Source organism: Alligator sinensis, unplaced genomic scaffold (genome assembly GCF_000455745.1).
Source record: "Alligator sinensis unplaced genomic scaffold, ASM45574v1 scaffold126_1, whole genome shotgun sequence".
NCBI lineage: Eukaryota > Metazoa > Chordata > Crocodylia > Alligatoridae > Alligator > Alligator sinensis.
This window is the reverse complement of record NW_005841842.1, coordinates 4,016,966-4,043,579: the sequence shown is the minus strand read 5'-3', so window position 1 is coordinate 4,043,579 and position 26,614 is coordinate 4,016,966. Positions and strand designations below refer to the sequence as shown.

The following is a 26,614-nucleotide window of genomic DNA, read 5'->3' as shown; positions in this document are numbered from 1 at the left end:
AGCTCCCTGCTGCCCCCAAAGGGTCCCCTCTACCCCCTTCCCCTGCTGGGGGGGCTGGCGCCTCTCCCATGCCCTGCTGCAGTACCAGCATCCAGACAGCTTCCCCTAGCACCGGCAGGCACCTGTCACTCCTCAAACACCCAACCTCTGCCAAACCCATCCACTCACCCATGCCCCCTGGAAGTCCCCAAGCCCTCCAACCCCTGCTCCCCATAGACTTACCTACATCCAGCTGCCAGGGCTGCTCCTACCACCCTGCCTGGATGCATGCCGGCCATGTGCGTATGCGCATGCACACAGCACCCCCTGCCTCCAGTTGCCCTTCCCCTGCTCTCCCCAGTCCCAAGCAGCTCCTTGCGAGGGAAAGAAAGGTGGGAAGTGCCAGGAAAAACTTGGATGCTGACCAGAGCAAAAACCCAGACGTGTTCATATTTTTAAAAACCGCCTGGATGGAGATCTGAGGATCCAAAAAGAAGACATATGGTAACATTACCAGTACCATGAGCAGTCCTTCTAAGACTCCCATCACCCTCTCCTATGACAAAAAGAATTATTGGGAGGAAGAAGAGAAAGTTGTCTCCTCAAACACGAAAGTTGTTAGGAGCTATCCAAGCCATTCTCAAATCTCCTTTTGGATATCCCTTCACATAATCTACTTCTAATCCTTCCGCTTCCAATTCACTACTATCCATACTATGCACCAACCAGACTGTAAATTGGGTGGTGTCACAACTTACCCATCAGGTCCCTGGGCTTCTCAATGGGGGTTAGAAAATCCCATGTTTGCCCAGACTAATCCACAGAAAAGGCAAAAATTCCTTCCCAGAAACCTGTTTCTTATAAACCTCAAGGAGTGAAGAGGGAGAATTACTCAAGGCAGAGTGGCCCCCAAATAAAGCAAGGGCTTCAAACCCTTCTCTTGAGTGCACAGAGCTTAAGTCTTAATGCTGTATCACAATGGTGACCAGACACGCAGGAATGAGACTCAATTCCTCCACACAGGACCAGTCCTGATCCAGCCATGTGGGGCGTGGAAATTCAGCAATGGGGAAAAGATGGCAGTGTTAACTTCCATCACTTCCCCACCACCAAATTTCCAGAGCTGGGGGGAGCACCGTGGGTCAGATTACATGGCTCTATCCAGTCAGAAAAAAGTCCATGGTGAGATGAAGAGGGAGAGAAGGAAAGAATCCTTAAGAGAGGTCAGACAAACTTTCCCCACAGAAGCTAGAAACAGGGCATTTGCTGAAACTAATCTCTTGTGTGGTATTGCTTGAAATATGCATATGTATTCCTTGTTTGCAATATTAAGCAGTTCCACTTTTAATAAAATATCTAAGTTGTGAGAGAGCGAAAATGAAATTACATGAAATAGCACTATACACAATGATATCAAATAAAAATGAATGTGATGTGCTCACCCAAGACTTCTCACAAGCTTTGCAAATTCCAGGAGACAAGTGTTTGAAGGAAGACGGAGCTGTCCTTCAGCCAAAGCTAGACAGCAGTCTTCAAATGTGTAATCTGTCACTGGAACCCTTAAGGCCCTTTAAAAAAAGAAAAAAGAAATTCTGATATAGCACATGTGATATCCTTTCACACCTCTCCCCCCCCAAATCCCCACTATTGTGGTTCTGTACAGCATTAAAATTTTATAATAATCACCTTCTATATCAAAGCAACAACAACAACAACAACAAAAAGGAGCAGCCAAGAAAAGTGTAAGCACAAGAAAGGGGTTAAAAATACATTCTTTGCAAAGACAGGTCAAAGAAAGCCACAAAAAAGAATGTTAAATAAAATATGAAATCTGATCTTCCTAAATCATGACAGTAGAAAAAGAAATATTGGACTACTTTTATACACTTTCCATTCTTTAAAAGCACGTTGGTAGATAGAAAACAAAATAAAAACAGCGGATGAAAGCTTAAATAGAATAAAATAAAATAAACCTTTAAAAGGTAACATCCTTATTTACTTTGGAACAGAACAATAAAACCATTTTGAAAGTACTCACAAAACAACTGTACAAGTAGAACAACAATTACCTTAAGATGGTGTTAAAACTGTAGTTTACAGAACATCTTTTCCCAAAGATAAACAATATACAATGAGAGAGATTATAGAATACAAATTACAAAAACAAGTGCAAAAGCTTGTTTGAACTTCCTACTAGTTAGGAAAAAAGAAAAAAAAAACAAAACGGAAAATTAAAAGATCCCTTATTTCAAAATAAATGCATTAAAAACTGGTTTTGCTTCACTTAGAGCTTGACCCTGTGAAGGTATCAAGAACGGGTTTAAGCTACGGTAGACCCCTGATTTATGTGATTCCAACTTACGTGTATCTCATGTTTACGCGATTTTTTTATTAGGGTCCGGACTGGAAAATGCCCCTTGAGATGCGCGTCATTCATGTATATACACGAACGCTCGTGAGATTCGCATATATACGCAAACGCCTCACAAGATTTGCAGACAGAATCAAGCGGAGTTGTGCCACCATTGTGGTAATAGCATCTCAAAATGCATAGGTGAGATGCTAGATGCACTTCCTACAGGTGATTCCACTGAGAAAAGGGGAAAAAAAAACTATGACTGTGGTTCGCAACCCCTCACTATTCTATTATTTCCTATGGGGAAAGTCATCCTGACTTACGCAAGTTCGACTTACATGAAATTGCCCCGAAATGCAATACTCATGTAAATCAGGGTTCTACTGTACTGTAATTGTTGGCACTGCCCCAGACAACCTGGATCTTGGGGGTCCTCAGCCCAATCCCCTCAACTGAAGTCAATACAGATCCTTCACACATTTGGGGAAAAAATGAAGCAGCCCACACAGGACTCTCAGTTCTCCTTTCCAGTCTCCTGCTCTCAAAATACCATATCATATAATCTCTTTTACAGACGGATCAAGCTACTCAGTAGGGCTGTGCGAAATTTTGCCGCCAGTTTTGTTTCGATGCTGTTTCCACTCGTTCAAGATTGAAACGGCAAAATCAAAACAAAATAAATATTATCGAAACAGCCTCAAAACAAAACGAGGCAACTCGAAATGTTTTGACTTTCAAAGCTGAAGCTCGGCTTGCCTTCAATGCCTGCAGGGAAAGGGAAACTAAATTAAGGAACGAGAAGGGGAAGAGGGGAAGGAGTGCTTTCATTATTGACTGTGTAGCTGACCAGTGACTGGCATCCTTCCCTGGGTTCCTTCCAACCCCAGGGCTCTGGGGGAGGGATGGAAAAACTGCAAAGAAGGCAGCATTGTTTAAACTGCCCTGCTTAGTTTTTGCCTTGGTGTCAGTTAGTGAGCTGTCTGTGTTCCAGCAGCTCAGCGTCAGGTAACTACAGCTAGCAGCAGCACTGATCTTCTAAAGGATTCCTTACTTGCTACTTCCCTAGCAGGCCTGCAGTTTTCACCCCACTCTGGTCCAAGACAGACAGTTCCACAAGCACCCATGTCACGAGTTTTGCCTGTCAGCAGCTAGAGGTGCAGAGCCCCAGAAGCCCCTACACCAATCTCCTTGACAGCTGGCAGGCTTCATAGCCTCAGCAGGGGCTACCATCCCTGCAGCTTTCGCCCTCCTGCGCCTTAACACACACAATGTCACCAGTTTTGCTTGTCCACAGCTTGAGGTGCAGTTCCCCCAAACCCCTGCACCTATCTCCTTGAAACCTGCAAGCCTTTGTGGCCTCCACAGGGGCTAGCATGCCTGCAGCTTTGATCCCACTGTGGCTTAACGCATACACATGACATGAGTTTTGCTTTCAAGACTTTGGGGTGCAGTTTCCCCAAACCCCCCTGCACCTATCTCCTTCAAACTTGGCAGGCTTCATGCCCTCAGAAGGGGCTACCATTCCTGCAAGTTTATTCCAAATAAGGCCAGAAATGACAAAGTTATAGGCTGTTTCAAGTTTCCCCATTATAGTCTATGGACAAAACAGCGAAACTGTTTCGATGGAACGGAAAGGAACGGAACAGCAGTTTCGAATCCAAACAAATTCGAAATGGAACGCTGCCATTTCGCACAGCCCTGCTACTCAATGCTATTCTAACTCCTGAAACCCATTACTCCCATCAGAAAACCAGTCTAGAAGTCACTGCTCTGATAGTTGGAAAACTTCTGCCAGTTACGAACCAAAACTTATTTATATATGGCTAGTTTATATTAATTTGCTCTCGCCAATACTGCCTGTTAGTTTCAATTATATTCCCTCCCTTACAACTCTCCCCCACCCCCGTGTATAAATGGGAGTCATATTCTCTACCTTTGTACTTCTAGGTTAAACCTGAACAAGCAGAAATCATTTAGTTTCCTCCCAAAACAAGATGATCAAAAAATGGATAAGCCCAATAGTCCTTTTCTGCACCTTTTCTAACTTGAATTCAGTTTTCCTGAACATGGGTAAACAAAGCTATATACTACTCCAGATGTTTTACTAGCTTCTCATACAAAGACATTAATACTTCCCCCTCTGTTGGAAGCAGCTTGTTTGATGTACTCTAAGTTAGTGTCTGCCTTTTGTACCAAACAGGTGGCTCATAAATCAACCTACAATAAATTGATATAGACATGTCTCTCTGCCCTAGCATTTCCAACTGCTGAGCTCCCTGTTTAACAGAGAAATTCTTGTTATTAGTCCTTATATGCATGGCACTGGACTTTGTACTACTAAATGTAATCCCATTTCTATCACTACAGGCCCAAAAACATCTACTTCCCACATGGTTTTCAGGTATTTGAAGACTTATCAAATCCCTCACCAGTCTTCTCTTTTCCAGACTAAGTAACCATAGTTCTTTCAGCCTTTCTGCATTGCCTCCCAGGTCCCCAGTACTTTTTGCTGCTCTGTGCAAGACTCTTACCAGTCTGTACACATACTTCTTGAAAGTGTGAGGTCCAAAACAGGACAACAGTCAAGATGAGAGCTCACCAGTGCTGAACAGAGCAGAAGAATCACGTCCCTTGATTTGCAAGTGATACTCCTGCTAACAGAGCCCAGTATGCTGGTGGTTTTATTTATTTATTTTTGGTGCAATAAGAGCACACTGATTCATATTCAGCTTCTGGTAAACTAACTCCCACGTCCTTAGCTGCAATACTGCAGCCTAGCCAGTCATTTTCCAGTCTGTTTTTGTACATTAAATTATTGTGTTCTAAGGGCAGGACTTTGCGTTTTCCTTGTTGAATCTCATCTATCTACTCCTGGTCAATCTGGGTGCATCTACAGAAGATGTTTACAGTGGAGTTATCCAATTAGCTCCACAGTAAACATCTTAGTGTGTACACGTGAGGGCCTATTAGGCCACAGTAAACTAATAAACTCTGCAGCACTGCATGCATAGATGCTGATGTGGATGACTGGGGGACAAGGGTGTTTACACCAGAGTCAACTGCTCCTGGGTGCAGCATCTACATATGTGCCTAGGACTGCAGTACTTTAAGCCAGGCAGAGTAGCCCCAGGCATAGGGGCCCCAGGGAAGTTAAGTGGGGGGAGGGGAAGGAGGGTTGCCACTCCCAGGCTCTGGGTAGTGTTGGGATGTGGAGGGGCTGGCTGGGACAAAAGGGTGCTAAAGTGTGGGGCTAAGTGGCAGGCAGCCCCTGCACTTTAGCACCCTCGTGCCCCAGTCAGCCCATCACAATCTACATGTGTATTTCAGTGCGCATAAGTATTCCACCATAAGATAGTACTTTCCTTGACTGTACTATCTTATGGAGAAGTTAGTTAATTTACTGCACCCTAATACTGGCACATGTGTAAATGGTGATGCTTTACTGTGAAGCCAATTAGTCTACTCCACAGTAAGGCGCACACGTAGCTCTACCCTGAGTAACAGGAGTTAAAGTTTGTGTACTTTACAATATTTCTTGAATCAAATGTATTCAACACTGCAACACCCTACATTTACCTTTAAGTGGTGACCAACCAGCAGCAAAGGAAGCTTCTATGTTCGGCACCCAAGCCCCAGGCATTCAAAGGGAGGGTACTCCAACCTTTAGCAGGGGGGCAGGGTGGAAGGAGGGGCAGGATGCTGCTGCTGCAGCAAAAGTTGGTACTAGATTTAACTGCCATGAGCTGATTTACACTTCCCTAGCCCTGTAGCTGCTGCCAAATTTAGGCCTTTAAATCCTCATTTGCCATAAAAAAAAAAGAAAAAGCTTGTGCTGTTTACAGGCCCAGGGAAGGAGTTAACCTAGGTCTTGGCAGTGACGCTTCTTTGCAGTATCCTGCCCCTGGCTCTACTCTGCACAGCAGGAGGCTCAGGCTTCCCTACCTCCATTCTGACCCCCACCCCCCCAGGACACGAACTATCAGGCACACTTCTGGGCACCTCCATTTACCCTGGAATAAGAATGGAGACATAAAACAGCTATAGCAGAGCAGATGACCATTCTACAATGTTAAGTAGGGAGTGGAGGGAAATTTCTGTTTATATGACCATGCTTTCAGGGAGATGTAGCTTAATGTGAAGCTGTTTTGTTTTTTTTTTAATTTCATTTCATTTCATGTCAGATCGATATCTGAGATGTTCTTCCATTTTAACTCAGTGTTTTCAAAACAAAAAAAATCTCACATATAGTTTAAACTTCAGGGCACATCCAGGTTTTTCTTATTTTACATAACATTTTTTCCGAAGTCCTAACACCACACCATAACAGCAGTCATGGTAACATGCGAGGTACAGAGGAAGCTAAAGCACTTGTAAGTTTTCATAGTACTTCCTCTCTGACAATCATTTCAGTTGATTACCTGCCTCAAATAACAAAATACATTAAAAGAAGAGTCAAGTAAATGGTGTTTTAAATATAGGTTATATTCTATATGTTTGTCTGCACAGAGGCAAATATTGATATAGCCTTCAGAACTTCTGTTTGATTCCAAAGTGAAAAATCAGGCATACTTACTCTGCCATTACCTGCCTGACATTGTTTGCATACAAAGATGGGTTCTTTCTTTCCTCTTCTGAAGGGATATACACAGGTAGAAACTGAAAACAGAAAACCAAATTATATCAAAATATATATCATTTGAAAACCTTTGTATTATTACACTGTAGTGAAAGATATATGTAGCAGTCCTGCTCAGAATAAAATTAAAGCAGTAGTGTGGGAAGACAGCAATTTAAAAACCAAGATCTAGAAAACCTGATGTAATACACACTTAAAGCCACATCATAGGCTACAGCTGTTCATAATGGTGTGGCTCCGCTCCTGCCCTCAGTAACACAGATTAGCTTTAATTTTTTTTATTGACATGGGGTCTACCTATGTGTACTACAAACACCCTCTCCGCTGCTCCTAGTGTAGCAAAGAAAGAATGATCAAACTTCTACATCAGCCCATTAAGCCTTCCTGCCCCTCTGGACACTTCAACTCAGGGTCACTTGAGTAGTGACTCCTTAACCACAGTACAAGGCGAGCAGTGCAAAGATGAACTGTAAACATCCTTTGCACGAGGTGCCTAGCATGTTACACGCCCTTCAGTTACACCCAAGGACGTGGTGCAAGATGTTTAGATAACAAGAAATATAACTAAAAGACTTTGTGAAAAGTAATCAAGGGGTGTCCCTTATGAAGCTATACACCTTAATGTATTTTCATAACAAAATGATATCCCTTGATCCCTTGATCCATAGTTCTTATATTCAGTGCAGGGAATTCATTCCTCTATGGGTAGCAGAAAAAGTGTGGTAGGGCAAGGAGATGAAATGGTTTCTAGTTGAGTTATTCCAAATCAGACTCCACTGTCACTTTTTGTAACTCAGCAGAATTCTGAATGTCTGTCTCCCCATATTTTCTCTCTCACACACTCCCTTCCTCCACATGCACAGAAAGCACTATGAGTTGGGTTGAATCAGTTAAATGTAGATAAGCCCTGAAAAAGCAAATTACAAATGCACAATATCTTCCTGAAGTATTTCTAAGTTTCTGCAACCTTACTGCTCAACTCTTCTACTAGTCACTACCCTGTTTGCAGCATACATCATAAGTTAAATGCAATTTATACGGAAAGCAAGTATTAACTGCTCATATTTATATAGCAATATTTTTTTCCTCCTAGTTAACTGCCTAGTCTCAACTGCCCAGAGGAAAGGGGGTGTTTCTGGCTTGAGATGCAGCTAAAAAACAACACACGTGAGAAAATTTAGACTGCTAAAGATCTTATCTTGGGCAGTTATGCCAGTGAATTTTTTTTTTTAAACAATAAAAATCAAGAATAAAAAACAGCATGAAATGTTATAAAAATCTAAGAATCCCTTAAAAATACTTTAAAAAAAAAGCTAGTATGCAAACAGTACCTGTACTGAAAATGCACAATGCAAAGTTAAGGCTGCACATGAAAACTTAACTTTCACATTCCCCCATTCTCACATGCTTAATTGTACAACTTCTTTTGTTTTGACTGAAGTATTAAAAGATTTGAAGAAATTTTGCATTTTTTTTTCCTTCCAAAGAAAAATCTTAATATTGCACATTAATCACTGATATCTGAAAATAAGGTATCCATAGCTACCAAAGCGCTTGGTAACTTAAATGACAATGTATCCTTTAAATGAAAATGCACAGCAGCCACAGAGGAAGGTTAGGAATTTTTAACTTTGATTTTGGGTAAAGCTTTCAGATAGAAAATCTATGTATACTACATGTGAATGGTATTAAGCCTGCAATAGAATGCAGTGCTAACACTGAAAGTCTCAGTACATATTTTTACCATGTGATAGCATTACTGTGCATATGTAGTCTATAAAAGTATTTTTCCTTTTACTGCCTGTAATAGACAGTATTGATACTTTTATACTAACCTCAATTTCCACAGAATTGTGAAACTGACACAAGGTAAGCCATAGTATTTCCATCCTTAAAAAAACAAAACAAAAACAGAATTTTTGATTGTAGCAAAAGCAATGCACTGCATTTGAAGTTCCTCAACTAGCATTATATAGCTAAGATGCATATTTAGAAAAAAATGCATTTGGATGGCACTTTCACATGTATTACCAGTTTCTATAAACAAGTATCAAAAAAATTTCACATTCAACAGATAGCCAATGATATGGGAAGTCTGAAGCAGTAAGAAAGTCGCATTCCTTTGGGAATACCTCCACTGTAGTATGACTAATATGGACACAAACCATCTAAACATAGCAAAAGTAGTGCATCTGTTTAAGAAAACTGTCCAGATTCATGCATGTATGCAGTTTGGGTGGTAGCAGGGGGGGAAGGGGAAGGCAGAGAGTCAAAATCATAGTTGCCTACATTTAATGTTTTAGCCCACTGAAAAAAAATATACACATATCTATCTTGCTTTCCTTTATCACATTCAAAATAACTTAAGGGAACATGTAGTGTGAAATTTAAGGATAAAGAAACCAGCTTGGTTTCAGATGGTGTTAGCACCCAACTCCAGAAAAGGACATAAGGTGCAGACAAAACTACTACAGAATAACTTATTCTCAGAATTACTCAGAGTAAGGAGCAGGCATGACCAACTCTCCTAAACTGACTGCCTGCAGCAGGTCTTAGTTATTACAGTTCCTGACCACTAGGTGCCAGGGGAGCCAAAGCTTCACTTCTACCAAAAGATCTGCTCCAACATCTGTCAGAAGTATATGAGTTACTTCTAAAATTGTAAGTTTGTGTATATTGTGGTGTGAGGAGTTCTCACTATTTACAAATCTCTTGGACTCTGAAAAGATTGTCAGCCTTCATGGAAAGGAAGCTATTTTGCCTAATAGCAAATGCCAACACAAAAGCTTTGTGCTGTTATGCTGTGAGAAAGTGGTGCTCTGAGGAAACTTCAGCAAGTGCAGAAGGTGGAAGCACAAACAAATTGAGATTTTCCAGTGTAATGCACATGTGTTAACTTCAGGCTTCCTTCCCAGCTGCATTCAGGAAAATTATGGTTAATTCACTACGTACAAATTTACAGTGGATTACTAAAACTGTATTGATCCAGGCAGGTACAGAGACTCAGAATTAATGCAGACTTAATTCACAATAATATAATTTATTTTGTTAGTGAATTAAACTACATTTAATAAAAGGGACCTGAATTCTAAACAAGTATCTTTGTCATTTAATGTGGTTTAACTCAAGCAGATGAGTTAATTCACGTTGTGAATAGATGTAACTTATGAAACACTTCAATGGGTGAGCCATACAGACGTCCAGGCCCTCTGATGCATTCCAAAAGCAGCCAGAGAGCTCCACAAAAGTACCAGTTGAAACTGATATACTGTTTAGAAGCATTTCACTTCCTGCTACATATGCATGCTCTCTGGTGCAGAACAGAGGACCCATGGATTCTCCATCAAATCCCACAGTGCTCCTCTCTTGCCCCTTTCTTCACAGGGCAGGTGAGGGCAAGATCGGGGAGAGAGAAAGGAGAACAGTCATTCAGAGCTGTGGTCATCTGATTCTGGCAAAAGATCAGGGGAGCCACAGCAGCAGAAAAACATGTGGGGGTTGGAAAGCTAGAATCCTGGTTCCAGCAGCAGCACATGGGCAGGGGCAGAGGATGCTTAGGGTGGTGTCAGGATTCAAGTAGTGCTCTAAGCATGGGGAGCTCCAGCACCCTAGGTGCTGACTGATGCCCCAGCATAACTGCTGCTGTGGTGCCGATTCTCCCTCTGGTTGCTGCTGCCTTCCCTCTTCCCCCTAAGAGTGCCAGGAACAATCAGGGTGTCAAAGCCCCTAGCACTAAAGGCGTTATCAGGGTCTGACCACTGCTGCAATATCCCTGCAATGCTGCCACCAGGATCCCAGTTCTCTAGCCCACAAACTCTGTGCACCTCTTTGCTTCAGTACAGTGTAGGCCTAAGTCATAGGAGAACACTCACAAGAACCAGCTCTGCTTCACCACCCCCCACCACCCCCTCATAAAAAAAAAAAGTGTTGCAGCCTTGGCAGAGATGGGCTGCAGAATAGCACTGACTGTTCCACTCCCCTTCAGGAGGGGGCAGAGGGAGGAGCAGAGACACAGTTCACCACAGCTCCTTGTGGCCCCTGGCTGGAGAGCTCAGCATTGCATGCAGTCAATGGCAACTTTAAAGATCTCTAACTTAAGGGCACAACAGGCCCAGCAGCTGAAGTGTTACTCTTTTCTTAGCCATTCAAAATATGGGGGTGAGTTTTATGAAAGAAAATTGATTCCAGCATTTCTATGAGCATTCCACGCTGGAATGGAGGCATGAGGATGCTGTAATGGCTGCCAAGCCTGTGCTGTCCTTTTGGGCTCACGAAGGAGAGGCAGAGACCAGTTCTCAGCATTACTAACCCTCTCCTTCCAGCCCCAAAGTTCAGGCTTTAATCCCATCACAGCTACTGCCAAATTGGCAGCAGCATTTGCATCTTTAGCATTTCCTAAAGATGGCCAAAACATTCAAATGATGATGCTAAGAAATGTGGAGATATGAAAGTTATGTGGTGTGGGAGCAAAAGCAATGTCTCACCACATGCAGGTGGATCATATAACAATATTGAAATAAAAACAAAACAGGAAAACAAAAACAGTCCATAAAATAATCAAGGCAATGAGACAAAAGCCATCTAAGCACATATCGCCATTGGACAGAAACAAGTGGCAGAAAACAATACTAGTTTCTTTCTAGATTTTTCCAGATGAGGTTTTGTTTGTTTTTTTTAATGATGTGGCAATCATCAACAGGAAAGATTCATTCATTTTATGGAATACTCTAATAACCAATAATGCCCATCTGACAGTACGCTTGTAACACCAAGCTAATTTACAAAAGCAATCACAGCACAAGGAAGAAGACATGATTGACTTACGCTCCTGGTCCTTGCCATGTCCATGTGATTGTATCCTAAGAAGTGCAAAACAAATGCAATTATTTTTCTCTAAGTCCTCATGAAGATAGCAATGAACCATTTTTAAAAAAGCTACTTCCGTTAGGAATAAACAATGCTAAACAGGAATAAGCTTGCCTTTTATAAAGTTAAGAAACACAGTTCAGGTGTAATTCAGGGCTTACATACAAGAAAATTATGTTCATAGCACATTTGAAGACTCTTCAGATCCTTCAAAAGATGCCCACTTAAAAATATATACATTTAGAAACAATTAACTGCAATTCAGATGCTTCTTTTGTCCCATTAGATTTTTTAAAAATAGGTAACGGCCAGTAAGGGTATAAACAGAAGCATATGAAAGAAAGAACGCAAGAGATGACCCACCGGGTCAGACCACAGGTCCATGCCACCATGAACCAAATTGCTCTCACAGCAGTGCAGTGCAGATGCTAATGGGATGAGCATTTAAGCAGGGCCTATCCAGACTGATCTGTCCCTTGTCCCCCTCCCTCTACAGCTTCCAACATCCAGAGGCCTGGGAACTCTAAGTCTGAAGGTTGGAAAATGGAGTCTGTGTTATGAAGAACTTGAAATCTGAAAAAACAAAGAGCAAAGCAAGTGCTGGAAAAAGATATGACATTAAAAAAGATCAATGTAATGACTGGCACACATTTTATCATCAAAATACCTTTATTTCTAAGCAGCAAAACTGGAAAGTATTTTTACTATTACTACTGTGCCAAGGCCTTTATGGGTTGGCTACATTCTTGTTGGTTTTGTAGTAGAAGTGCACCTTGAAAAAGAATTTTAAAACAGGAGAGTTTACAGTTAAAAAAACAAAACAACAAAAGACAACCCAAGCCTCAAAAAGGCACTGCATGAGTAGTGAGCAACCTGGGAGCAAGATAGCAAAGACACGGTGATGGAAGGAGTGGACAGAAGAGGGCATCATGTGTGTTGCAGAGGGAGGGAGATATAAGCAGTTAAATCAGATAGAACTGGCATGACCTGGAAGGAAAGACTGGAAACTTGAACTTGAAGCAAAGGAGAAAGGAGGGGAGTGATGTGCTGATAAGTGTTTCAGTTCAAACAAGAAAGTTTAGAGTGCTTGTGCTTTTGAGTAGATTTGAGGGAGGCCATCATGGGTGTCAGGAGCCAAGCAAGGAGTAGCAGTCCAAAACAAAGATAAGAGTCTGTACAAAAAATTGAGCCATTTGAACAGAAAAAGGAAGTGGTATGAAGAAATAAGCTGCCTGATTTGGTAAAGACATGCATTTGTAACATAAGAAAGAGGAAAGAGTTTAAGATCAATTCTAGATTAGAAGCCTGATGGACCAGGAGGCACTGCTGGAAAATGAGGGGATTGGAGAGGTTTGGAAGGAAGCAAGCTTCAGTTTTCCAGAAGATGTCAGAGAGAGAGGACTTTAAGATTTGGAAGTTAACTTCAAAATTTTACTTCATTATACAAGAAAGTGCAAGTGAGGCTGTACAGCCAAAGACAGTCACCCTTTATTTTGGAAGATGGACTGCTGGGATCAAAACAAAGTGGTTGACTGAAGCTTATCCAGACTCTCACTACTGTATGCAAACTAAGATAAAACAGAGTTGTGCCAGAAAAGCAATATTTTATCTGTAGCTGATATGAACACTGTATGTGTTTATAAAAAGCTTCCAGCTCTTGCTCAGGGACAGCAGTTATTTTGTTAGAGGCAAAGCACAATTTGAAGATTCTGTACCTAAAAAAGTGAAACCTTTGAAAGGTTTCTCTTCCAAACAACAGTGGAGACTTAAGGAAGTACTAAGACTAAAAGCTCTGAATGTTTTTGGGTTTTTTTATATATAGTCAGTGTTGCAATCTAGGCCCTTTAAGATTAGCACTGGGCTGTGGAGATGGGGTATGTGAATTATTATGGAGAGTCTGAGATCTGTCTTTAGAAAGCTATGGAAATCTGCAAAGCAGTGCAACAAGCAAATTGCAAGTGTAAGTTGAACATGAGATGTGCATCCACACATGCAGGCACATGCGCTTGCAGCAGCTCAAATAGTAGCAGCACAAATTTGTGCTGGAGATTTGTGCCTCAGCACACATCTAAACATGCACTTTGGGGCAAATTGTGCCACTTGAGGCAAGCTGAACCTGCCCAGCTCTGCCTGGATCTTCTGCCAGGGGGAGCTGTTAGCACCAGCAGAATAAAAAGCTGCCCTGGCAAGCAGCTCAGGACTACATGACCTTATGAGATTCTGAGGCCCAGCCAGTCAGTATCTGGGGACACTAGCCCCTTGTGCCAGCTGGACTGCTGAAGCAGCCCTAACCTGAAGAGAGTGGCCCCTGTACTCTCTACCCACTGCAGCAGTCTGGCAGTGGGAGCTGCTGCCTGGCTATTATCTGCTGCCACCTGTGACAGCATCAGCCCTCTTGGACCTGCAGCCCCATGGCTGCGTGCCTGCCAGGCCTGGACAGGGACTGCACAGCCACCTGGGCTGCGGTATGGGCACTGCAGCAAAGCTGCACCTCTGGGCCAGTTGGCAGTAGGCGGCGGCTGCACAGTTGACCTTCAGGTGGCACTGCTATCATGTCTTCTGGTACCCCCACTCTGCCATCTGGGCAGCCTACTGGGGCAACAGGGGCTCAACATAAAAGAGAGGCTCTGGCTGGGTGTCAAATTGTCTCTCTGGAGGACTCAGCCTCATCACTTTTTTAAGCAGGTTTTTTTGTTTTGTTTTTTATACCAGGATTTTCCGGTATCAAAATCAGTGTCCGTGCTGTGTAAATATGCAGCACAGGGAACATTTTTTGGTTCCCAGAATGCCTCTTGCAACAGGCACGGGCTTGCTCATATGGATGTGCCCAAGGAGGCTTCAATAGCAATGAAATAGGTTAACTTGTAGCAAAATAAACAAGCGAATGAAAATAAAGTGGGCGGGGGGGAAAAAACTGCACAAGAAAGGCCACAATCTTAGAATAAAATGGCCTTGATTGCCTACAAAGGAGTTTTGGACCTGAATGCATGCATAAACATACACACACACGAGGATTTTGACAGAAATGAAGCCTACCTTAAATACAACTACCAATCTCTGGCAGAATAATATAGGCAAAGCAAAACTGTAAAACGTGGCAAAGGAATGTATGAAAAGAACTTAATATATTGCTGTTGTTGCAAGGCCAGGGAGGTAACATGATAGCCCCTTAATTGGAATATGGATACTAACTGTCCAGAATTCAAAGAACTAAAGGATACTTAACCTACAGCAAAGAAATAAAGTGAACTCCTAAGTCTGACCCATAAAAAACCAGAGTCAATAAGTAGAATGGCACAATGCCCATTCATACAGCTAGAATTCTCTCCACCTCATGCCCAAAAACAACTGCATCAAAATGTAATTCCCCTGTTCCTGAAGAAATTGGACCCATGAGAGAGAGACACAGCTGGTATTAGAAGCCTTAAGAAAAGGACTTCCAGACAAGTCAGCAACAATTAAGGAACTCTCCAAAGCAATCACAATCAGACTTACTGCGCCATTTCTGACTGTTTCAGTCTACTGCAAAGCACCAATTCAAGAACTAGGTACAGAACTAGAGATTTATAACATACTTATCCAGAACTCTGGGTTCCATAAGAACTGCCCACCCTCCCTGGTGGTGGGAGGAAGGGGCAGTATGGAAGGAGGTGGCAGGGGACAGTGCTTATGGAACCCAAAGGTCTTCCAAACTGGAGGATGGAATGTCAGGGTTCTGGACTACAGGAGGCAAAAAAAGAGGCTGATTAGCTGAAGCCCACGGCAGGCTTGCACTGCTCTATAAAACATTAAAATAGGGCTTTGTTCTTAAATACAAATCTCTTATGCCTTAATTAGAACATCCATTCCTGAAACTATAATTATGAGGAGTTGCTGCCCCCACAGGGAGATCTAAGGAGGCCTAGAGAGGGCTGGAACCAAGGACTATGGAAAAGTAAATCCATCAAGAATGAAGCTGAAAACACTTGAGGCCAAAGCAATAAACCTTCACTTTTCCTGATCCTGCCTAACTAGCCAAGGTCTAACTCCTCACAGCTCCACTAATATGTGCCAGCCTAGCCAACACAACACACAAGCTCCAAACCCTATCCTTCCCCACCTACTCTGCATCTCTTCTCTAGTTTCACCCTACCTTCTCAATCTAACCTAACATTAATCTGTAACAGCAATTTCTTTCCTTCTCTGCTCTTTTTTGTTTCTGAAGCTTATTTGCAGAAAATGCTTAGAGATTATATGGTTTACCAAGATGGTGAATCTAGGGGAGGAGTAAATGCTAATGACCTAACCGATGGAAATGAATTAATTTTGAGGACATACAGGGAAGTACTTACACACACACAGTCATACAGATGTGATGTCACATCCATATATGAAAGCATGCTTGTTCATCCAGCAGAAAGGATTAGGACAATGCATCATTCATCTATATTCTCAACATTTCTAGACTTAAAAAGGTCTACCTCCTGCAGTTATGGAATTTGTAATGGGCAGGGGAAAATGTTTTTTCCTACCCCCCGCCAGTCATTTTTTATTTAATTTTAGGTCACAAAATCACCACAGAAAATTAGGGTTGGGAGGGACCTCAGGAGGTCATCTAGTCCAACCCCTTGCTCAAACAGGACCATCAACAATTAGATCATCCCAGCCAAAGCTTTGTCTACCCAGGTTTTAAAAACCTCTAAGGATGAAGACTCTACAACCTCTCTGGGTAACCTGCCCCAGTGCTTTACTACTCTTCTAGTAAGAAAGTTCTTCCTAATATCCAACCTAAACTTCCTTTGTGTCAACTTGAAACCATTCCTCTTTGTTTTGTCATCTGCCACCACTGAGAACAGCCTAGCTCCTTTGTCTTTGGAACCACGTTTCAGGTAGTTGAAGGTTGCTATTACATCCCTTCTCAGTCTTCTCTTCTCCAGATTAGATAAACTCAGTTTCCTCAGCCTCTCCTTGTAAGTCACATGCCCAGCCCCCTAACCCTTTTTGTTGCCCTCCACTGGACTCTCTCCAATTTTTCCATATCCTTTCTGTAGTGGGAGGGCCCAAAACTGGACACAGTACTCCAGATATGGCCTCACCAGTGCTGAATAGAGGGGAATAATTACTTCCCTTGATCTGCTGGCAACACACTTAATGCAGCCCAGTATACTGCTAGCCTTCTTCACAACAAGGGCATACTGTTAGCTCATAGTCTTAGATCTTGTTTGAAATTTGTAGGGGCAGAAGCAATCTCCAATATGTTTTTGTAGCTTAAAGCAGGAGCACTCAATGTGTGAGTCATGGGCCAGATGCTGCCCCCCTTGGCATGCCATCCAGCCTGTGGGACTCCCCACAGGCCTGTGGGGAGCCCTGTGGACCATGGCTGCCTTCCACGCCCAGCATAGCACATGGGACTGGGCAGAGGTGGTACAGGGCCTACAGAGCCTAGTTCCCACACGCAGGACCAGGTAGGGCCTTGATCCCAGTGGCCAAGGATGCCACAGGGCCCTGATACCTAATCCAGCCTGCAGATTCGTCCCATGCACACCCCTAATCTGATCCATGGTTTTAGGGTGATTAATTTGACTTTAATTTTACCTTCAGACACTTTTACACATGCTCCAGGGATAAGGGAGGAGTGACATTCCTTCGCTCCTAATGAAGTGATAATTAGAGCTGCTCCAAGATTTTTTGTGCATTTCAAAGAGATTTACAATCTTCAGACAGGCTGCATAGAGAAATCTACTGTTCAAGACATCAGGCTGAAGACTTTATACAGCATTCATCTCAAAAGATGTCAAATAAGCATGCTGTTACAAGTCCTAGGGTGTAATTGCAACTGACCTGGATACTTGAAAAAAAATTGCTTTTGGCTCTATCTACCAAAACTTGTTGAGGAATTAAAGTACTCTCTCCTCACCACACTGACTAAATGAAATCCCCCCCTCTCTGCCCCCTCACCTAAAAACCTTGATTTTACAGACTGGAGATTGCCTTAGAAGATTTTTCGTAATACTTTAAGTGGATAGAGGGAATTCTTTCAGGAGAGGGCAAGAGCAAGAGCAAAAAAGTAAAGCAAGTTGATAAAAATCAGCAATTAACCTACACCTGTCTCCTGCTGGGCTTTTGTCTACAAAAAGCCAACAAAAACATCAATGCCAAGTGTGCACTCTAAGTTAAACAATTTGATGGCAAAGCAGCAAATCCCATAGCCAAAATAAATAATAATAAAAAAAACAAAAAACGAAAAAGCAACTGAACTTACCAGTTTGTTAGGATACCGTAAAACTACTGGCTGTACAGGAACTCCAGGGATAAATGCACCTGGAAGGCATATTCATATCATTACTTTTTTGCAAAAAAATGTCTTTACTACAGTAAACTGTTCACTTCCAAAAGACTCTGTGAATAATGGTTATTTTTTTCAGTCTTTCATGAAGAACAGTTAGAATTCACCTCATGACAAAGGAAAAAAGCAAAAGTAAGTAGCCAATAATAATTCCTTAGAAAACGTTATTTTAAAAAGATAATACATGACCAAAAGTATATACACTGTTGTCACTTATAAAGGAAATATAAACAATTAACAGAATGTAAACAAAAATGCTAAATCCTTCACTGGCTACTTAAATGCAAATAATCAAGTACAAAAGAAACATTTTATCACATCCCACTCTCTCAAATTTGACATCAGGATTATTGATTTCTTCTTTTTTTTTTTTTATAATGCATCATATTTACCTGAATCTAAGGTAGGCTCTGGTTTTGGGTGGCGCATGCTGCTGCCATTTGTGCCGCCCTGCTTTTTTCTGGCCTGGGTTTCTCTGACCTCAGGATCTCCTGGGGTCAACCCCCCCCCCACACACACACACACACACTGCAAGGTAGCAGCATGGGGAACACCGGCATGTGCACTGAGTGGCACCGCAGATGGGCCTGTGGCACCACATACCGCAAGTCTGCACTTGGACATGGTCAAGGGAGTCAAAGAGCACTGTTCCCAGAACTGGTCGTCTTGTTGCTGTGCATTCACCTAGCTGCTGACAGGTCATGGCTAGGGTAACAAGTCAAAAAGGTTTGAGGCACTAACAAGCCCTTCTAGACTGATGCAGTTTGTGTCTGCAAAACACCTCTTGGTTATTAATTCCTAGTGGTTTCACAAACAAAAAGTTATCCGGGGAAAAGCACTTTCATGCTGCTATAACGGTTTAAATAGGGCTTTTTGCCAAAGAAATGTCAGAAAACACAGGATCATCCTTTTAACTAGTATTGCTATACTGGAAGAAGTTTCTGGGGGCAGACCTGACCAGAGTACCTCTCAACAGATGTGTGTTAGGTACATCCAGCTGGAAAGTGAAGGTCAGCTACAGATTATTTAGCAGTAGGTGTTACAGCACCCTCACACTGAATACATATGCTTTTGGTAGTTCAGACTGCTCTATCACGAGGGATGCAAAAATTCAGCGAGAGAAACTGTTCACAGCTCACAAACAAAGGAAAAATACTATTTGAATTGGATTCAAAGTGTGTAATTGTAAAAACATAGTCCAGTTACAACAGTGATTCCCAACTTTCTTTGGTCCCCAGGCACCAAAACTGAACAAGTAAGGTGTCGCAAGAAGCAATGCTTTTTCTCTCTCCATCAACTCCGCTTTCAGCCACAGGAAATTAAAATGTGGTAAAACTATGCCATAGTGATCTGTAGCGTTAGAAAAATTCCACTTCAATCCCAGCCCTTCACAAGGCTTTTTCATTCATGCTTTTCAGTAGCAAGCCAATTACAAGGCAAACAATACATTTAAAATACTACAGCAATGAGAGCATGCTATAAAAGGAAAATGAAAGACACCTACCAGGCTTGAAGGTAATTAAACAGGATCTGTTTGTGCAAGTGCCTTCAGGGAATATTATGATCTTGGAGTAAAAACAAAGTTCACTTTTATGAAATATAACTATTCCATGTGGATTTATTTATAAATATTTACATCTTTAAAGACAAAATTTAAAAATTCTTCATATTAACTATAATAATTTCAGGGGGGGAATGAGTTAAGATTCATTTTCAATCCAAGTAAAGTTGTTTATTTTCATATTCAAACAACACCAGAGAACTCTGTTCTACAACCATTCTTATGGGTTGTAAAACTAGACTCAAATATAACATGTTAAAAAAAATGAATTCAGTTCTCTTTCAATTTCTTCAGAACACATGTGCCTAAAGACCTAGTTTCACAAAATATAAAAAAACTCCCACAAACTAATCAAGATCCCTCTCTCAGATTGGAAAGAGAAAAAATAAGTCTTGCCCTCGCATACTAAGTACCTGGTAGTTATTCAGATACCACCATTGCAGAGCCCCTAAAACACCTAAATGAATATTTTAACAAGAAAAAAAAAGATTCTTAAGGCTTAACTGAATTATCAGCAATGGGAAGAGAAGGTTAGATTCTGAGTAAACTCCAGTCAGAAAAAGAGAAATAGGAAAGATACTGAGGGCTCGCATCCTCAATTCCAAATTGCTGAATTCAAGGGAAGTGAATGCCTACTGCCAGTGAACAGACCACGAGACTAGGACTCAGGAGAGCTGGGTTCTACTTCCAGCACTGCTCCTGCTCCTGACCTTCTAAGTAACTCTGAACATGTTACTTTGCTCTTTACTCAGTTTCCTTTTCTTTAAAGCATCAGTAATACATATTTCCTCTGCAGCACTGCAAGTTCCACTGATAAAAGTCCCTAGGTAAGGACAAGATCTTGTTCCGCTCCATTACTCTAAATGGGTCGGTGACCACATAATTACATAGTAGTTTCGTCCATATCACAAGAAAAGGCTCTAATAGGTTTCCAAATTACAATATAATGTACACGCTTTCAGAAAGTTTAGACTTGCAGCACAGAGCCTGAAGTATCCCTCCTTTTCCATTTCTCTTCCCAAAGCAAACTGCGTGGGCCTCCCTGAGGAGGAAGAGGGAGCAGGAGCCCGAAGATCCTGGCCACAAGGAACAATGGGAGAGCAGCACCCAGGAGGGAGCCCACAGGCCATAAGCTAAGGGCTCATGAGTCGCATGCAGTCCATGGGCAGCCAACTGGACAGCCCTAGTGTGCTGAGTTGTAACACTTGATATATCAAGTGCCAAACACCTCAACCATCCTTAATAATATTTACATTTTAACACTATTACTACAGTGGAAATTATCTCCAAATGCTAAACACATCACAACAGAACTAAAGATGAGGCTAGAAATTCATCATGCAAGTAAGGATTTGAAGTTGCATATCTCAGGGAGAAAAGAATAAGAGGATTAGTGTGATAGGGAAGAGTTGGAAACAGGACAGACTAAACTGCTGTCAACAAATACCAAATATATTCTGTCACAGAAGAACCACAAGGTACCTGGGGCCATTTGCCTGACTGAGCACGTCTCTTTATCTCTTCAACTGTTTTCCTGCGAGAATCCTGGTCTGACCGAGACACAAATACTGGCCGGCAGTATTTAATTAGAGCTGAAAAGAAAAGAAAATTACATGCATGCTTTCATTATAACTTGCTTTTACCACTGTTTTGTGCTATCACTTCACAGCCACCCTTTTGAACATGAACCTTTGTTACAAAGAAATAACTAGTCTAATTCAATCACCTTACAAAAACATTTTTTCAGCTAAATAATGGCAATTCCTTGACCCATTTTCATTACTTAGATTGAGAAATAAAAGGACAAAAATTAGCAAAAAGTTCACTTTTTTAAAATGTAGTGAACAGATGGAGACTACAGATGTAACTTTAAATGTAACTGTCTCTCTTTAACGTAAGCATATTTTTCTGCAGGAAAAAAAAATGTTTGACCATCAAGATGGCTAGATTATTTCCTTTTGTAACAAATCTTCTTGGCAGGAATCCCAACGAAGAGAATCTGTGTGAGGACCTTCTTGTGGAGACCTTCCCCACAATCCCCTTAGACAAGATTTTTTTCCTTGTAAATTAGGACGCAAGGCAAATCCCAAGTCTGACCCCTGGAGATCCCTTAAGACATGGGGAGGCTACCCACTTTTACAAAAAAGTTGCAAGTTTAGCTCCACAAGTGGGGGGGGGGGCGGGGGGCGACAGCACCCGCAGAAGCTGCCGTCTCTGTCAGGGGGGTAACCAATGCTACTGACAGCATCACTTTTGGCCATCAGGGGGGGCCCGTGCACCCCCTACCAGTCGCCCATGTTTAGCTCTGCTGAAACTGCACTGCCCAGCACTCCCCACAGATAAATCTTATCTTTTCTAAAGAGTTTCCAGAGAGTCATAAAATGTAATTCATCTCCTTATCCAATGGGAAAGGGTTTACCGATATTAACAGGATTTCTCTCATGCATCTCTTCCCCATAAACTATAATTTATGCTAGACAGAGTAGGTATATATAATTATGTTTCCTGAAAGATGAAGGACAAGATCTACAAAGGCAATGAATCAGGACTGGAGAATGAAATGCTTAAGTCTAACAACAGTGCAGTCTACAAAACCCCCCTACTAATGGATTCAGCACCTTAAATTCCCCAATAAAACTCCCTAGACATAGACAGTGCTGCTCCTGCACAGGCTCAGAACTGACACCACCTTGGCTCAGCTGAGCTGAGATTCACAAACTAGGTATCCCTAGACCTACATCCCCTGAGGGAGGACTATCTAACAGGCATGCTTTTAGCATGACTGATGCATACTGATAATATTGAGTTCAGCACAAAAAAACCCCAACCAAAACAAACAAACAAAACCACTGCAGAATTGACACTCTCATTCAAAGTATAGCAACATTCTAGCGATGGGAATACTTGCTGAGGGTGTACCTAAACATCAAGATAAATGCACAATTAAGAGATACTATCCACCATGGTTGCCAGATATCCATCAATGTACAGACCGTCCATGAAAAACAAGCCTAAAAATGTCTGTTCCTCAAAAAAACTGAACTATTAATATAAAAAACAAACAAACTAACAAAGCTTTTGAGCTTGATTGAAGCTCCTCAAATTGAGACTAGTGGGAAGCCCTGATGCACAGACAAAACAGAGCAGGACCACCAGGCTTCTGAGCAGGAGCAAAGCACCTGCATGGAGAATTGTCTCAAGGGGAAAGTGTGGGTTTAATCCTCCACAGGCTGAGGGGGACATAAAACCCAGGTCTCCCATTGCCTAGGCAGGTGACTTAAACCACTGAGCTATTGTGTGAAGATAAGGGGCCATATGTTGTAATTTAAAAAGAGGAGAGCAATCTAGTCATCTGTACCCAAATAGATAACTTAAATATTCAAGTCTAGGAGCTGTTTCAAGCTATGTATCCAAATGTCACATAGATACCCGACTCAGGGCTGTAGGTAGGCACCCAAGTCCAGAAAAGTGGGATTTCAGAGAAACAAAACCCTCTCTCAGATCTCCTGCTAACTTATTATACTCTTGCTCAGCATGCTAGTTGTTGCCAGTCCCATCACTAGGTACCTAAGCCACATTATGCATCTCATCAGGAATTATGCAACTTAAATTAAGGTCATTTATTTCACTGTGGAAGTTAGGTGAAGTTTATCTGTGGTTCTGGCCTGTATTCTTTTCTAAAAAGCAGAATGTTCCCTTTATATGCAAAGTATGCAGATAAAAGTGCGAAGAGAAATTCAGGCCAGTGGAAATGGGGCCATTTTGCACACGAAACTGAAGAAGATGAATTTGCAACCTTTCCTTTACAAACTACCACGTGAGCTGGAGTGACTATTTCAGGATTGAAAATTTTACTTTTTCAGTGTCACCATTTTCAATGCAAATGCCTTACAAAAGTTAACATACCTTGTCTTTGCAGTTATTTTTACTGAAGTAACGTTGACCCAATATGTCAGCCTGTGGTGACTAGCATTAAATCTCTATCCTTTAATTCTTTTTTAACTGAATCCCTAATGAGCTTTTTCATTATTTTACCAGGATTGATGGCAAGTTTACTGCTCTATACTTATTCAGGTCACGAGGGGTGCACTGATAAAGATTTTTTTTTGACGAATGCCAATGGCTAATTCTTAACCAGGCATATTGACTGATACCGATCCGATAACCAATAAGCAACCCGGCAACTTGGAGAGCAGTGTCCAGCGGGTAAGTCTGTGAGGGAAAGCGTATGGGGAAGGGAAGGGGTGCATGGGGACTGTAGATCTAAGCCCTCACGGTAAGGGAGGGAGTGGGGCTGGGGTTGGGGCAGGGGCTACCCAGCCAGTGCAGAGCAGGGTGCGGGTGGGATGGAGCTGCAGGTGGCTCACGGGGGGGTGCTGGGAATAGGGAGGGGGGTGGCTCCCTGCTGCTGCACACACCCCTAGGGGACGCATAGGGGGCATGTGCCCTCCAGATGTGTGGGGTGAGGATGGGCCACCTGCTGTGAGCTTGGGGCCTGGGCTATGTAGGCCTCTTCCCAGTGGGGACTGAGCTGGGGCTGTGCTGGGGGGGAGGGGGGGCCAGCAGGGAAGGGAGCGGTGACGCTGGAAGGGGGACTACAGGGTGGGCTACAGCCAGCCTAAAATTTGCTGTAGCCCCACCTCCCAGCACCACCACTGCCTTCCTTGAGCAGAGCCCTGGGCCAGCCCCCACACCAGGAAGAGGCCAGTGCAGCCCCTGGCCCTGAGCCCATACGCAGCATTTATCCGTGACATTACTGGCTACACCAGCACCCAAAAAAACAAAAACAAAAAAACCGCCAATTACCGATCATGTCAAATTTCCTTTTATCGGTGCCGATCCAATACGGACTGATATGTTGGTGCACCTCTACAGGTCACCCCTCTTCAATTTTGGCTACCAACACTTCATTAACTCTTCAAGTCTTGGAGTGGTGGGAAAATTCCAGAAGACTTATTAATAATCTTCAGTGGGCCAGAAATATGTAAAAATCTTTTAGGACTCTTGGGTACAAACTTCCTGGATCTGATAATTTTTAAATCTCTGTCTTTAGAACTTTTACTATTTCTCCAGTTATTAACAGCTTGGAAATTACTTCATCATATCCATGTGATAGGAATTTACCATTCTGCTTCTTTCCAAATACACAATACAAATGTTTGTTGAAAATTTCTGCTTTTGTGGTAACACTAATAATTTTACACTCTACATCCAGTAATGGACCAATCCCACCCTATGCTCTCCTAACCAGTATAAAACTAAGAGACATCCACTTAAATTAACAAATGATGGCTTTATAACAGGGGTGTCAAAGATATGTTCTATAGGCAACATTTCAGCCTCCCAGTGCTGGCCCTGGGACTTGAGTTGACCCACACACAGCATATGCTGGACTGACCCCACACAGAGCCAGTTCAGAACCACACTCAACTCTGCCCCAGCTCCCAAACACATACAAGATCCAGCACCCATGACACTCACTCCTGCTTGCCCAGGCTGCAAGTCTTGTGCAGAATGGGTCCTTGAGCAGCTGAAGAGAGTGCTGGATCCAGCATGGGGGGGAACAGGACAAGGACAGGTCCCAATCTGGCCCATAGCACTGTTCAACCAGCCTGCAGGGCCAGATATGTTTGATGCCCATCATTTAAAACAAGCAACAGTTTTTTTAAACATGATGCATAATTAACTGGTGGAATTCATTGCCATATGAAGCTGTAAAGACAGATAAAACAACCAATTTCAAAAAAGGATCTAGACAAATTCATGGAGGACAAGTCCATTGATGGCTATTAAAGAGAACAGTAGCCTCTAACTTCCCTGATTAAAGTTGGGGGAAGGGGAGGGGTAAAAGGATGGATTACACTAGACATTCCCTGTAAAAATATTTTCCTTCTAAAACATCTACATTCAGGTCTCTCTCTATGCGAGTGTTGCGTTCCAATAAAACCTTGCATAAATCAAATCTGCATCCACCTAAAGCAAATCAATTACTGCATATCATTAATAGGGATACGTACTAGCCTCAGTCTACTGCCTCCCCCAAACCATGACAATTTCAAACAAGTAATCACACGATACAATAACTGCTGCACAGACAGGCTGCAAGCTCTGCGCTGCAAGCAGCAGCACATGCAGGGAGTGCATCGCCAGGGCAGTGAGGGGGCAGGTTGGAGAGGAACTGGGGGTAGGGAAGCAGGGAACGCTGGAGGCTGCTGCTCCTAGCTCCACTTTGCTTCCCTTCCTCAGGTGTCTCTCCAGCCCAGTGGACATGACCTGGCACTCCTGGGAACAGCAGGGCTGCACAGAGAGGCTATGAGCTCCCTGCAGCAGGGAGTGCGGGGCAAGCACCTTCTCTGTGCGGCCCCGCTGTTCCCTGCTCCCAAGCCTCCGCAGCCCGGTGGGCATGACCTGGTGCAGCAGGGAGCTCATAGCCTCTCCATGCAGCCCCACTGTTCCCAGCCGTGCCGGGCTGCAACCACTGGGCTAGAGAGGCACCCAGGGCAGGGAACGGCAGCTGCTCATCCTGTGCTGACCTGGTGACGTGCCTCCTGTGCCGGCCACTCTTTGAAGGGTGCAGCTCTGCACCACAGAAGGCACATGACCAGGGCAGCAGGGTGCAGGGCCCTTCACATAAGATCACATTTTACTCACACAAAGCAAATTTCTGGTATAAATAAGGTTGTCGCATATAAGCAAATTAGAACAAAATGAATTTGCATGAAGAGAGACCTGAGTGTGCTACTTGCCACTGTCAAGGGGAGGACACTGGGTCAGACAGACCATGGGTCTGACTCGGTATAGAATTTGTTTATATTCTTGGGTACACTGCATTATCAGAAATACCCACACCTAGTCCAATTCCTTTTATTTAGCTCTGCCAGCCATGACTTT

The 26,614-nt window shown here is 42.7% G+C and overlaps 1 protein-coding gene across 2 annotated transcripts in view; it reads right to left on the bottom strand.

The window, feature by feature from the left end:
- LPCAT1 (lysophosphatidylcholine acyltransferase 1) overlaps nucleotides 1-26,614 on the bottom strand; it is a 66,570-nt gene that overhangs the window by 26,726 nt on the left and 13,230 nt on the right. For both annotated transcript variants that reach the window (XM_006015680.3, XM_025205452.1), the window contains exons 4-10: nucleotides 21,206-21,315; nucleotides 19,667-19,727; nucleotides 18,079-18,137; nucleotides 11,796-11,830; nucleotides 8,807-8,861; nucleotides 6,909-6,991; nucleotides 1,422-1,547 (exon numbers count right to left, since the gene is read on the bottom strand). In XM_006015680.3, coding sequence (XP_006015742.1) covers nucleotides 1,422-1,547; nucleotides 6,909-6,991; nucleotides 8,807-8,861; nucleotides 11,796-11,830; nucleotides 18,079-18,137; nucleotides 19,667-19,727; nucleotides 21,206-21,315 — 529 coding nt within the window. The remainder of the gene's footprint in view (nucleotides 1-1,421; nucleotides 1,548-6,908; nucleotides 6,992-8,806; nucleotides 8,862-11,795; nucleotides 11,831-18,078; nucleotides 18,138-19,666; nucleotides 19,728-21,205; nucleotides 21,316-26,614) is intronic.